This window comes from Oxyura jamaicensis, chromosome Z (genome assembly GCF_011077185.1).
Source record: "Oxyura jamaicensis isolate SHBP4307 breed ruddy duck chromosome Z, BPBGC_Ojam_1.0, whole genome shotgun sequence".
Lineage (NCBI taxonomy): Eukaryota > Metazoa > Chordata > Aves > Anseriformes > Anatidae > Oxyura > Oxyura jamaicensis.
In genome coordinates, this window is record NC_048926.1 from 62,395,035 (window position 1) to 62,409,792 (window position 14,758).

The following is a 14,758-nucleotide window of genomic DNA, read 5'->3' on the forward strand; positions in this document are numbered from 1 at the left end:
ATACTACTATATATATATATATATACTATATATATACTACTATATATATACAAAATAAATAAATAAATAAATAAATTTGTAAAAGTGGGGTCAATTTTCCCAGTAGAATCACAGAAGTTGGAATTTGCAGGTTAAAGAATTAATGCCAAGAGTCTAGAAGCAGTCTGTCCATTCATTTCAAGATCACTGTAGACAGCAAATCTCCCGATGTTTCAAAGCTCCAAATACAAAAATGTCCGCTCGCCTGCTGTATCAGTAGCCCTGTATGATACCCCCTGGTTCTCGTCTTAAAAACAGCTGTTCCGTACTTACTTCGTTTTTCAGTGCCATTTTTTACTTTACATATTTCTGTCCAACTCCATGTAATCATCTCATTTCTAGAATGAAGAGTACTAGTAATAATTACTAATATGATAACTCCTGTAATAATGTGTTAAATGCTCCTCACACAGAAGCCACTTCATACCTCTGGCAATTCAACTGAGCTTTCTTTTCACCCTTCCTAGAACTCTCCTTTGGGACCAAAATCACAGTCAGGTGTAAAAGACAGCAACTTACAACTGATGCGATGTACGGAGCGACATGGTAAAGATTTTGCTCTGAAGTGAGCACCCTGACTTGGCTGATCTGTCACGCTGTCAAAGGAGAACAGGAAAATTGTTGTCCCTGGTGGGAAACCCGCTGAGCGCAGTCTGCAGGGATATCCTCAGCCCCTGGAAACCAGTGCTAACTAAGCAGGAGTTACACGGCTTCACATGGGATGCAGGGGAAGAGAATTCTGTGTTTGTATAAAACTCATTAGGGGTTGTTTTACTGAGAACGCAGGGGTGTGCAAACTTACTACGGGATAGTTAGGGAAAGGAACACAGCAGAGAAAGATCAAAGTGGATGAGGGAGGAAGTTTTCAACTTCTTTGGAAGTCATTTATTCTAATCTTGGAAAATAAAATTAAACCAACAAAAACATCATTTAAAAATTATTTTTACTCATTAACTGATAAACCAAAAGTCTGCTGGATATATGGATTTAGAGGTATCAAGTAATTTTCATATTTAAACTAAGCTACACAGTAACTTAGATGAACCGACCATTATATACAGAATTAATTTAAGCGTTGGCTTACTGCCAAGTATCTTCAAAAGCTTCACCTTGTGTTCAAGTTTTTTTTTTTTTTATTTACAATCCACACAGATCATGTCTCACACCATTTGTATGCTAAGAGAACACTAGTTCTTCAGCTTTTCTGCATGTGCAGCCTCTTAATATTTAATACTAAACTCAGGCTATGTGGTCTTTCAATATCTACTACCCAAACTGACATGAAACATAACTAAAAGCTCTCTTGCTCCAAACAAAAACAGCTTGCACAGACACAGAAGAAAGAGTCATATACTAGTATTTTCCTTCATTGCAAATACCTAATAAATAATTAAAGAAAGTGCATGACTGGAAACACTTATTAAGCTTGAAGGGATGGCAATAATTAGTTTTTGCTTTAATTCTGTATATCATTTAAGAAGGAGGACCACAGCTCACTTATATTTGAGGATTTCACTGGTGTTTTATGCACTTTTTGTCAGCTGTAGGAGCTTCAGACACCCATTTTTAAGATCTTGCTTTCAACTTCAAAACAAGTTTTAAAGAAAAAAGGTTTAATTTAACTTGAGGTGCTCATAAACACCAAATAAAATTGTTAGTATACATATTACAGTGAAAATAAAAATGCAAAAAGTACTTTTCCATTTTCATCTCACTGAAGTAGACACAGAAAAGAAACATTAGCTTAATATTTCAATTTGGATGGACTGATTTTTAGTCATTATAAAGAAATAAAACTAATAACTTTAAAATGTGATAAGTAACACTTTTAGAATACTCACCATGCTTCTTCTAATGTAGTCTATTGCTTTCTTCATATCCATGCCTGACCAGTTATCAAGCATGTAGCAGATGCAGGAAGCACAGTACACAAACCTCATATCATTCTCACTTCCTTCCAGCACTGCACAGAAACTGAAAGAAAGGTTTCTCTCATTACATATCTTGTATAGCTTTTCATATTAGAAGTTGTGAATTGCCTTTTAAGGAATTGCTCTGAAGGCCTTTCCTTTCAAAACAAGTGACTTATTTCTATTTACAGTACTCAAACAACTATAACCCAAACGTACACTCGATTTTCTCTTCAGAGGGTGTTTCTAAGTAAGTAAAACAAAGTGAACAGAACTATTAACAACTAGGGGCTTGCGTAACTCTGTTTCCAGCAGTGCAATGACTTTATCAAAATGTACTTATTTATCCAAAGATGTTAACGCTCACATTCTTTCACCTATCACACCAAATACTGACCTATGAGTTACTATTGTAGCACTTGCTGTTCTTGGCAGATTTTTTTTGCCTTCCTAGAAATCTTCATAGCCTACATAGCTTTTCTGACTCAAACTTCAGGATCAGATTCGCACTTATGTATAAACAGTACTCCTATCACTATTTCTAATACAAATACTGAAAACTACCTGCAATACAGGTTTTGATTTCTTATGGCTACATTCTTTCCAAAGAACATTTTGTTGCACCTACACTATCCTGTGCTCTTCTGTATGATCCTGTGCTGAGATCCTTAAAAGGATGAATGCTGTGATTTGCTGTGTGACAAGTCTCTGTTTCACTCAAAGGGTTAGTTAGAATATTTTTTAAGAATTAAACAGCTGCAGGAAGCCAGAACAATAAAAAGAATATTTTGATCAGTCCTCCCGTCATATCTCTTCTCAAAAAAAAAAAAAAAAAAAAAAAAAAAAAGTACCTCTGACTTTAAAGACAGAAAGGTGAATTGCAAGCACCCCTATTGCCACTATGACACTCCAACTTTGACCCTGGGATTCCAGTATGTACCCTGTTATCTTTTTGCATACAATAGCCTCCAAAATCTACTGGGAGATATTTTCACTTCTCTTAACTCCAGCGATGCCAGGCCCTACTCTCTGCAGCTCGGATAGGGGATGTATTGCTCCTTGGGTATGGTGAAGGACATTCTGGGAACCAGGACACTTCTTAAGATGTGCCAGCATTGTGGTTTACAACTTTTCTCCATCCCTAGGTGACAGCGGATTGTGGGTTATCCAGATATTCAAATCACATTCAGCCAAGGTAAGGTAGAGACGCAAACACACACCTTTATTTAAATGTGTACTATAACCCTTAAAACCCCATTTTTTTTAGTTAATAAAATACAAGAAACAAATCCAAAGACTAGAATACTTATACTAGTGTAACATCAGGAAAATTTGTTTCCCTCATTTGGGTTATTTGATATTTCTACTTGGTCAAGATGTAAGCAAGTGCCTTTGTACATCCTTTCATTTTGGTGCAGTAAAAGTGGTTTTCGTAGGTAGGAAAGTATGTCATACTAGAAGTTGACTCCTGCCCAACAATTGTACACCAGAGACAAGCAAAGCACCCTTCTTTATCTCTAGGGTCTAGCTGGCTATCTTCAGCAGGGAATACAAAACACAGAATCAAACCTGAGTACAAGTCTGCACATTAAAACCATTTGTGACACAAACAGGTAGAAGAGGTTAACTGCATACTGCTTATTGCTGTGATCAGGCAAGACAGCAAGCAACTGCTTCAAGCTGATCGTGTGTTGGGAGCACCTCGTCCCCTTGTCAAGCTTTTGGATATGATTTAAAGGCAAAAATGGTCCAGTATCTAATAAGAATGCTTAGAGGAATCGAACAAGCACCACCTCCATGTGCTTGAAGAAACTGTAAACTAAGGCAAACTAACAAATATTTGCATGTATACATACATGCAAATACATATTTATGTACGTGTAAATATATATATCTCTACATATATACATGTGGCCAATTAAGGTCAGTCTGCTCTTGCAAGTAACAGGTTGTGGTGCATCATACAGCTCATATTCACCACATTCCAAACATTTTGGAGGTTTGTGCACATTTGTGCACACATTACACTACATTTTAATAGTTATGTTCCATATTAAAAAAAAAAAAAAAATTAATTATGGAAAACATCTATGCAATACAAAGTCTTTTGACCAAAACAACAGCCCCCTAACTAGTAAATGATGACAGCAATTTCCTAGTGAAGTGAAATATAATTACTTCAAGAACAACAATTTCTGTAATTCTGCATTTCTTAAATTATTTTTTCAAAAATTATATTCAGTAAAATTTTTAAACAGACAGATCATGGGCCCTAGCAGAAGTTTTCATTAGCTACCTGCTTTGGTTTGCATTAACACCCACCACCACTCATGAAAAAGAACATGAAGTAGTAGATCAAGTGGTATATACCATCTATTAAAAATGTGTGTGTAAGTGAATCTCACAAGGAATCTTAGTAATACCATGTTCCTATTATAAGTAATATAGGTTAATTCATCCTGTATATGGATATCTTGAATTTGTGAAATCTGTGAAATCTTCATCTCTGAATGGAGGTCGTTGTCACACAAACCAGAGCAAACATCATCTTACCAGTACTCCGGGGAATTACAAAAAAAACAACAGAGAATATAAACACCTCACTTACCTGAAAGACACAGCACAAAAAAACTAAGATAAATCCATTGACTTTCCAGTAATATGTGCCCACAGCTGTAAGCAAACATCATTATACATATGGAAACAAACCTAGACACAAAGTACTGTTTGGTCTTGTACACTAGCATGTGTTCTCTTACTAACACTCGCCAAAATATTTACTGACAGAAAGAAGATATTGTAAGATTGTTTTCACAAGAACCATGTTTACTATGTTTCATTCCACATCTGCATTTTATATTTAATCTTCCTAAGTGTTGTAAAATATAAAGTGCTTTTTACCTTCCATCCTCCAGCTGGAGAGCTCTCAGTCCTGCCAGTAAGGCATCTTTATTTACTCGACTTAAATCATCTCCAAGAATAACCAGACATGACAGACCTGTGTAAGTCATTGCTATGTGCCCACTATCATACGGATGAGATATACCCGGACCCTAGAAAAAAAGGAGAAACAAAACATTTACACACTGTAAGACCTTATATTACAGTCAGGCATTCAAGTAAATAGATAGGTGAACAAAGTTCATTTCTGTTCACTAATTATGGTTAAGCTGAAGGCAGGCCACTCAACCTTTCCGAGTCAAACCAAACTACTGCACAGTTTGCAACCCTTGTAAACAGCTGGTCAATAGGACGGTTTGGAATAAGGCTTTGCAAAGACCGGTTTTTATGGTATTTATGCAAGCTTTAAGCACGTCATCCATACCAAAGTTTATTCTGGCACACTGCTGGACATGAGCTTCCTGGGAGCTGAGGAAGCAGTCTAATAAACAGCCAAGCCTCCAGAAGTCCTTTCCACAGACATTTTAGAATCTAATGATCTACAAGTAGAAAGCAGCGTGAGGGATTACTACTAATCTCTCTTGTAAATGGAAGCAATAACAAATTAGCACCTCAGCTACTTTCATCTCCGCTTTAAAACAATAACCAGAGCTTAAACAAAGTATTATTCATACAGCAAATAAAGTCAACTGAGAAGCTTCAATTAGAGCTAAATGATGGGTAGTCACATGGTACAAATCACAAAATGGGTGTCAGGGGACATTAATGCAGCTGCACCGAATTTATTGTTTTTCCCTGTGGTGTAGGTACATCCTGGTTTGTACACTGCACTACAACACAAAACACGCATAACAAGATGGCTTTGGGTACTTAGGATGGCCCAGTTTATAGAAAAAGGAAGAAGACTTTTTCTTTGTTTTTAAGCATGATAAAAGCTATCTCCATGCTGAGAGTCCGTGCCAAGCAAGCTTTTGAAACACACTTTACAAGGATTATGTTAATTGCAATTTTTTATTTTCAATTAATCCTAAAAATACATGCAAAAAGCAGTACAAAACAAGATAAATAAGTTGGTGTTACAGGTACATGGTATTTTTTAGGCCCAATCATGCTTATTTCCAAAGTCAGGAAGCTTTACTTCAAATAAAAGTTGGACTAGATGATCTTAGAGGTCTTTCCCAACGTAAATGGCTCCATGATTCTACGAAATTAGAAGCTGGGAGAAAAATGCGTATTATCTACTAGACAGCAAGGGACTGTTCTCACACTAGGGAATCAAGCACAGTTGGGAAAGGGAGGCGCAAAGCAAAGTGCAAGTGTCTGCAACAGCACCAAAAGAGCTCTGGCTAAGCAACAGAGAAGGGGAAGAAGAGAAAGGCGAGACCTGCGCCTTTCACTCCCTGATTTCCAGCCCTGACATCTCTGTTGAAAGGTGGGGCACGTTGCCTTTGCACCTGCCTTCACTAATGTGTATACGCTGGTGAGACCCCCCTTGAGCCTCTCCTTGCTGAACAGCCCCAGCTCTTTCAGCCTGTCCCCAGAAGAGATGCTCCAGTCCCAGACAGGCTTCCCCAGGGGACACTCCACAGATGGAGGAGAGCCATGTACTCAGACAGCTGTAGTAGTTTGAGAGCTACTGTAGTCATCAAACTCGTTTTTCTAACTCCAGTGTATGACAGGACCTAATCCCAGAAGGAACAACTTGGCCTATCAAACCAATTTAGGCATTATAAATCCAACAGAACTCCCAATCTGCTTCTCAGAATACCTTCCCCTTAAAAACTGTAATTAAAGCAGCTTAATGCTTGTGATGCACCAACATATTTCAGCTGTAAAATTCTGCCCCCAAAGCCCGGGCATATAGGGTGATTCAAACTTGTTCTGACACACAAAAAAGTATTCAGTTTAATGTAGCTAATGGATTTACTTTTGAGCAAAGGAAGTGTCTATTCAGAAAAAAACAAACTCGAACCAGTTCTGGCCCTGAATGGATTCTCAGTGTTCCAGGCCTGTACTTAAAACTGCTAACGCATTTTGTCAAGTGAAATATGAGACACACATTAGCAGCTGAAATATATTTGCAAAGATTCTCTGTTATTAGGACTGACTGCCTACAAAATGTCCCAGCAGGTCCAGTCAGCAACTATGAACAAAGACTCCAAATATCTGTATAATTGAAGTTGAACTGGAACGAGAGGAAAAATTCATTTCTCTTTACTTGGAATAACCTGGAAAGAGAAGATATCTCTGTTGATTTCACACAATGGAGCACACAGAGCCTGCAAATCAGTATTAACTGTGCACCACTGCTCTGCTTACATGTTCTTACAGCTAGTCCATCTCCACAGCACTGTTGACATCAGGAATAATTGAAGAGTAGCAGATACAGTGAAACAGTTCAACTTTTCTTCTGAAAATATTACTTCTAGAGGAATATTGTACTTACTAAACAAGTAAGTTTTACTCTAAGGATATTCAGACTTGACTTTTTAAAACTGTATTTATGAAAATTCTACCAAAATCTTCTAATACAAGTGTGCTTGGGTATTTTCTAAGTGTGCAGGAAATTTTCTAAGGCATCTATAGTTATCAACAATCTCCTTTAAGTGGCAACTTTTCCACACAGTATTTACATAAAGTAACTAAAAACCCCTAGTTCACAAGATTTTTTTTTACTGTTCTATACACACACTAGTTCGATACTGCCTGTAAACCTCTGGTAAGCCTATGAACGTTTTAAAATAATTGGGTCCTTATTTTTTAACAAATACAGGTATTTCTAATATTACTCCCGGCAGTAAAAACAGGCTGCAAAAAAAGTGTTATAAGCACATTTACTATATGGTCATTAAATTAAATAATACCATCCTCCCCCCAAAACTGTATCAATCACTTCAACATCTGGACAATGTACAAATTTTATCCCCTCTTCCTTTTCCTTGCAAACATTTGGACATGTAGCAGTATTGCACTGATTTTCCAAATACAGGGTTTTAGCAATGCCAGAGTTGTGTAACTTTCCCAAGTGAGATAGTTTTAAAAAGGAGCAGAAATTATACTTGCCTGACACATATAAAGCAAATAGTCTGTCAGCTGTACATACAATCATGAAGTTCACAGCTAAATTAGTCCTGCTACCTCCTTCTATCTTTGAAGATCACACAAACACTTAGGTACAAGTAATACAGAAAAGACTGTTCAGGTGCATGATTCCCAAATACAGGGAAACGGGGAGGTGCTCTTGGCATTCGAGAATAGCTGCTAGCAAGTCCCACAGCTACCTTTACTACTAATAGTTCTCCTTTAATAAATTTTTATCTTGTGGCAAATAAAACAATCCTTTACATAATAAATTGGTATACTGATATTTTGGTATGTGATATTAAAAAACAAACAAACAAACAAACAAACAAAAAACCAACGAAGTGATAGAGGGCCCAACAGCCAGTACTTGAGAATATTTGCCTGAGGGTCCCAAATCCCAATATAGCCAATATTCCAATAAAATCAAAATAAATGGAAGAGTAAGAAGTCAAATATGAGATCATCCAGGAATCACTTACTAGGCATAGTTGCAAAGGCCAAAATGAAGTTTTATACATATAATTATGGTAGGGTTTTGGGAACTTTTGATGGACTAACAGATCTGTGTTCGCAATATGATTTTTAAAAAAATGTAAAACAAATACAGATATTCACCAGAAGAATAATAAATTACATTCCCTGGTCAGAGTTATTCAACTTATAAGTGTACTGGAAATCACTTTATCTTCAAGGCTCCATGTAATTATTTCAAGCGCACTGTGATATTACCCACCAGATTTTATTTTGTACCTACATACACCAGTACACCATCATCAGTTTGTTCACGTGCTAATGCAACAGACACACCTGAGCCCAGATTACAGAGTGCCTCTGAGAGGGGACACTAAGAAGAACTGGACATTCAGGGAAAACAAGCAAACAAACCCACTAACCTAAACAAAACTATTTTTGCATATGAAGAGTTAAAATTTGAGAATTCATAGCAGTTGTAGAAACCTGCCCCATGACTTTACGAAGCAGGACTAGAGTGGCTTCTGTCAGAGAAAATATGACAGCCTGTCTCAAAAGTTTCAGGAGATAACTGCTAATACCTCTAAAATTTGCATGGCTAGGAGGAAGTGGTGTGACACTGTTTCCGCCGTAAAGGACAGTCAGTCAGACACTGTGTAAAAGCCTGTTCTAAGTTTAACAAAGGCACTATACTCAAAACAATTGATTTTTAACGGGCAGTTGTAGAGTTAGTAAAAATGAGTTGTTTTTAAGTTCTATACCATGAATAAAGACTACTTTTAGCGCTATAGAACTGTTTTGGCTCCCTGGACACTATAAACCAAAGCAACAGCAGCAACTAAGCAAAGTATCTGCCTAGGCACAAAGAGAACATTGCTCTCATCACCTGAAACTGTGAGCTTCATGGGCCAGGAGACACAAAATGGAGTTATTTTAAGAATGACAGCAGTTACTTCTCAAGAAAAACTAGCAACAAGAAAGCTGTTAAACTGTGGAACGATTGTCAAACACAGCTAAACAACGAGAATAAATACATTTAATCCTCTAAGGCTATGTCTACACAAAGGGAAAAACGCAGAGCAACACAGTGCTGGTGTCCCAGTGCCCACACCATGTGCACTGTGGAATTTCACAGAATCACAGAATTTTCTAGGTTGGAAGAGACCTCAAGATCATCAAGTCCAACCTCTGACCTAACACCAACAGTCCCCACTAAACCATATCCCTAAGCTCTACATCTAAACGTCTTTTAAAGACCTCCAGGGATGGTGACTCCACCACTTCCCTGGGCAGCCCATTCCAGTGTCTAACAACCCTTTCGGTAAAGAAGTTCTTCCTAACATCCAACCCAAAACTCCCCTGGCGCAACTTAAGCCCATTCCCCCTCGTCCTGTCACCAGGCACGTGGGAGAACAGACCAACCCCCACCTCGCTACAGCCTCCCTTGAGGTACCTGTAGAGAGCGATAAGGTCACCCCTGAGCCTCCTTTTCTCCAGGCTGAACAAGCCCAGCTCCCTCAGCTGCTCCTCGTAAGACTTGTTCTCCAGGCCCCTCACCAGCTTCGTCGCCCTTCTCTGGACCCGCTCGAGCACCTCCATGTCCTTCTTGTAGCGAGGGGCCCAAAACTGAACACAGTACTCGAGGTGCGGCCTCACCAGAGCCGAGTACAGGGGGACGATCACCTCCCTGGCCCTGCTGGCCACGCTGTTTCTTATACAGGCCAGGATGCTGTTGGCCTTCTTGGCCTCCTGAGCACACTGCTGGCTCATATTCAGCCGACTGTCCACTATCACTCCCAGGTCCTTCTCTGCCTGGCAGCTCTCCAACCACTCATCTCCCAGCCTGTAGCTCTGCTTGGGGTTATTGCGCCCCAGGTGCAGGACCCGGCACTTGGCCTTGTTGAACTTCATACAGTTGACCTCGGCCCATCGGTCCAGCCTCTCCAGATCCTCCTGCAGAGCCTTCCTACCCTCAAGCAGATCGACACACGCACCTAACTTGGTGTCATCTGCAAACTTACTGAGGGTGCACTCAACGCCCTCATCCAGATCATCAATGAAGATATTGAAGAGGACCGGCCCCAGCACCGAGTCCTGGGGAACGCCACTAGTGACCGGCCTCCAACTGGATTTAACTCCATTTACCACGACAATTTGGGCCCGGCTATCCAGACAGTTTCTAACCCAACGAAGCGTGCGCCAGTCCAAGCCAAGAGCAGCCAGTTTCTTGAGGAGAATGCTGTGGGAAACGGTGTCAAAAGCCTTGCTGAAGTCAAGGTAGACCACATCCACAGCCTTTCCCTCATCCACCCACGCGTCACTTTGTCATATAAGGAGATCAGGTTCGTCAAGCAGGACCTGCCCTTCATAAACTTGGGACAGCTGCACTCCGTATCCTTGGTCTGTAGGCCCACTAATGGATAAGTGCACTTGGTGTGCTCCTTCCAGTTCAGTTTCATACATAGAGTACAGTTTGCGTGCCTCGCTCTTGTGGTGCAAGCACATTAAGGTGCACTTACCAAGTTCTCTGATGATAAGAACTAAAACACTGCTGAAGACATACTGTAAGACAGCACTGGGGATAATGACAAATAAAGAAAAAAGACCTTTAAAGTAACTCAGGGTCATTACAATCAATTTCCAAGTTGCTCATCTCCTCTGTCATTTCAGAACACTTCAAGTGAACAATGCTGACGGTCCTTGAAACTTCTGCATACCAACAAATCAAGCAAATCTGTTCCCTTTAGCATGGATGCAATGAAAAGTATAAGAAGGCTTGAATAAAAAGCACAACCATCTGCAAATGGTTTTCCAGGTATAATAAACAGCCTCGTAACTAATTTCCATAGGTTACACGATTCCACTGCTTTGTTCCCTCTACAGACTGGCTAGCTGGCTAGCTCATTACGAGATGCTGTTGGATTGTTGCATTTACTGCACTGCATTGCACTGACCCAGAACTTTGACAAAATATGATGGAGCATTTTTATTATCTCAGTTTGGTAAAGTTATGTCTTTATTCATTTTGTAGTGCTTTTATTCGACAACGTTGTACGGTGCTTTCTGTCCTCAAGTACCCTTCTGGACAAAAAGTCCATCATACAGCTAGACAAGTACGTAATAAGAAGGGTGAAAGCTGGCTGGTGGGTTGGGGTCAGAGGATTAGACCACATGGACTGGCCGGCAGCCTGTCACTTCTGGGATTCCCCAGGGCTCCGTTCTAGGGCCAGTTCTTGTCAATGTTTTCATAAATGATTTCGACGCAGGACTCAAAGGTATACTAAGTAAGTTTGCAGGCAGCTCCAAACTGGGAGGAGCTGCTCACACCCTTGAGGGCATGAGGCCTTGCAGAGGGACCTTAGCAAATCAGAGGGCTGGGCAATCACCAATAATACAAAGTTTAACAAGAGCAAGTGACAGATTCTGCACCTGGGAAGGGGCAACCCTGGCTGTGTGTACAGACTGCGGGATGGAGACAGCAGCCCCACAGAAAGAGATCTGGGGGTTCTGGTTGACAGCAAGCTCAACGTGAGCCAGCAGTGTGCCCTGGATACCAGAAGGACCAACCAGACCCTGGGCTGCATCAGGCACAGCACTGCCAGCTGGCCGAGGGAAGCGATTGACCCACTCTGCTCTGTGCTGGTGCGGCCTCACCTCAAGCACCGTGTGCAGGTTTGGGCACCACAGATTCAGTAGGACATAAAACTATGAGAGAGTATTCAAAGGAGAGCTGTGAAGACGGTGAAGCATCTGGAGGGCAAGACGTGTGAGGAGCAGCTTGAAGAAGCATCTGGACAATGCTCTCAGAAATAGGGTCTGACTTTTGGGTGGTCCTGTGTGGAGCCAGGAGTTGGACTTGATGATCCCTGTGTGTCCCTTCCTACTTGGGATGTTCTGTGATTCTATAAGCTTATTTAGGTGTCTTATTAAAAAGAAGACAACCAGTTTCCTTCTCACTACCCCCTGTCTTTTTTTTAATACATAACTATAGAAATGATTGTCTACTATTCTGTTTTTAAACTTTATTTTTAACAAAGTATCACAGTAAACCACCACTAGCGATCCCAAATTAGTTTAGGTTTTAAGCAGAAGTTTTGCTTTCTTCCTTCCTCCAAGCACAGTGGGTGGTAGGATTGCCACTGAGGTTAATTCCAATTAAAACACAGGATGAATTCATCTTACTACTACATTTGGAGCTCACTGCAGACACCATCTGTAGTGTAAAAAGGGATAAATACCAAAGCAAACCAAGAGACAGGTGACCTTATCCATCACATGCTGCTGTACTACCTGGTATAGAGATGTAAAAAAACCCTCCTCATAATTATTTTTCCCTTGTTAGAAAGCATAACCTCCAAATATTATTGCCATGAGTACCTGACTGACTTGCAGTGCAGAAAGCGGCCAAGCAGCTGCTAATCTAGTGTAGATTAATATTCCTCCAAGCTACTCAGAAGCATAAAGTTATGCTGTTAAGAGTAAAAAAAAAAAATGAGGCCAAAGCATGCCTCACACTCAAGCTAGTCCAAACATTTTTAATCTCTACTACAGTAGTAAGTGTATCATAAGTATATTTGGTTTTGCTCTCAATTTTATATCACAGGATTTATTCAGTCACATTTAAGAATTTGCAATCTGTCCTCCAGAAAAATCAAATATTTATAATTTGGTACTCTTCCAGATTTATCATCCACTCTTTAATGAGGTTTGACTCTTCATTCTCAACCACAACACAGAAAATACTGTTTCACAGTCTTTCCTGCACACTGGCATCTATAGCCTTCTTAACAACCATATTGGACCTTCTGTATCATCTTTAGCAGCATCTGCCTGCCTCTTTGTACCTTGTACTGCTGGCACTTTCTTTTTGTGTAGACTTACCTCTCTTGAACCTCCGTTCCACGGGCTATGAAGCATCCTTCTCTTATAGACACTGACAAACTGGGATGAGCAGAGCCTTGCCTATGTTTGAGTGGACATCAGGTGCAACCAGATACCCATTTGTCATCATAGGAAGAGGAAAACTGAGGAACAGTGCTTAATGCTGAGCTGTTCTGCCCTTCACTACCAAGTCTGATGACGGTTCTTGAGCTACAGAAGTTCTCCTACTCATGCTCAGAAAAGCAGAGTACACTAAGACAAACCACAATCTGTACTTTACTTTCTTCACTGCCCCTGAAATACAAGCACCACCATTTTAGTAGTACTTTTGATTCCTAAAGGCTCTGCAAACATTTTGATGCATTAACAGTGCAAAAATTGCTGTTTTCCAGACATTCCACAATTGTTTAGTTATTGTTATAAAAAAGATACAATATCATTTACTACCTAATTGAAAAAGTTCCTCCTTGCATAACTGACCTTAGAGGGATTGAATGGCATTCCCAAATATGAAGAGCCTCTGAATCCACAGCGATCCAAGTTTGACTCTGGAAAAGATAGAAAAAAAAAGATTCAACTAATTTGCTTTTGCAGAAACAGTAATTATTAACCATAAATCTCTACCTGCTAGTTCAACATCATTCTTGGTACTACCAGAATTTGCATGTGTCTTTCATGTTCCCAACCTCAGTTTATTATTATTCTGATTAGTAAAAAAACAACCCAAAAAAAACACCACCAAACAAAAAACAAATTAACAAACAAACAAATAAAAAAAAGGAAGTTACAGGCGAACTGAATTCCTGCTGTAACGAAAAAAAAGCATCAGATTATTATTTTTCTTTAATTTTTGCTGTTCGCATCAGCACAGAACTGTATTCCAAGCTCCTAAGAGTCAAGAAAAAAAAAGAGGACCAAAAAAAAAAAAAAAAGAGGAAAGAAAAAAATATATATATTATTCCCCTGGAAAAGTGCCCAGAGATAACAGATTTTTTTCCCCTCTCTGGATTCCTGCCTGTTAATACCATCTGTTCCCAAGCAGAACTGTTTTTAATATACTTTGCAACATATACAAGGACAAACTGTTTGCAGTTTTCAGCTTGCACTGATTTAACTTGATATTGTCAGAGTGATATAGTTAATGCAAAAAGCAATTTTTAATGGAAACCATTCTTCTTTCTTACCTAAAGCCCAGGTACAAGAATGTTTTAACTATTAAACACCTCTGTTAGTGATTCAGGTATGATTTCTTTTAAATGTATCACAATACCTAAGCATGTGGTATAAGCAGTATACAGAAGTGTGTACCATATACTGTTTAGAGCTAAGCACAATTTTCAGGGCTCAAATCTATTTCAATAGAGCTGAAGCTCAACTGCTTTACCTCTCATCCCCTGACTGTAGAAGCCTAGTGAGTTTCACAGCACTCAGGTGTCCTTAAATTCTCCCCCCTTCCTTTTTTCCCCCCAAAT

General features: G+C 39.6%; 1 protein-coding gene across 1 annotated transcript in view; it reads right to left on the bottom strand.

Moving 5' to 3' along the window:
* The window catches only part of PGGT1B (protein geranylgeranyltransferase type I subunit beta), a 40,159-nt gene that overhangs the window by 11,877 nt on the left and 13,524 nt on the right, over nt 1-14,758 (bottom strand). The window contains 3 exon segments of the mRNA XM_035310276.1: nt 1,881-2,013; nt 4,851-5,002; nt 13,767-13,834. Coding sequence (XP_035166167.1) covers nt 1,881-2,013; nt 4,851-5,002; nt 13,767-13,834 — 353 coding nt within the window.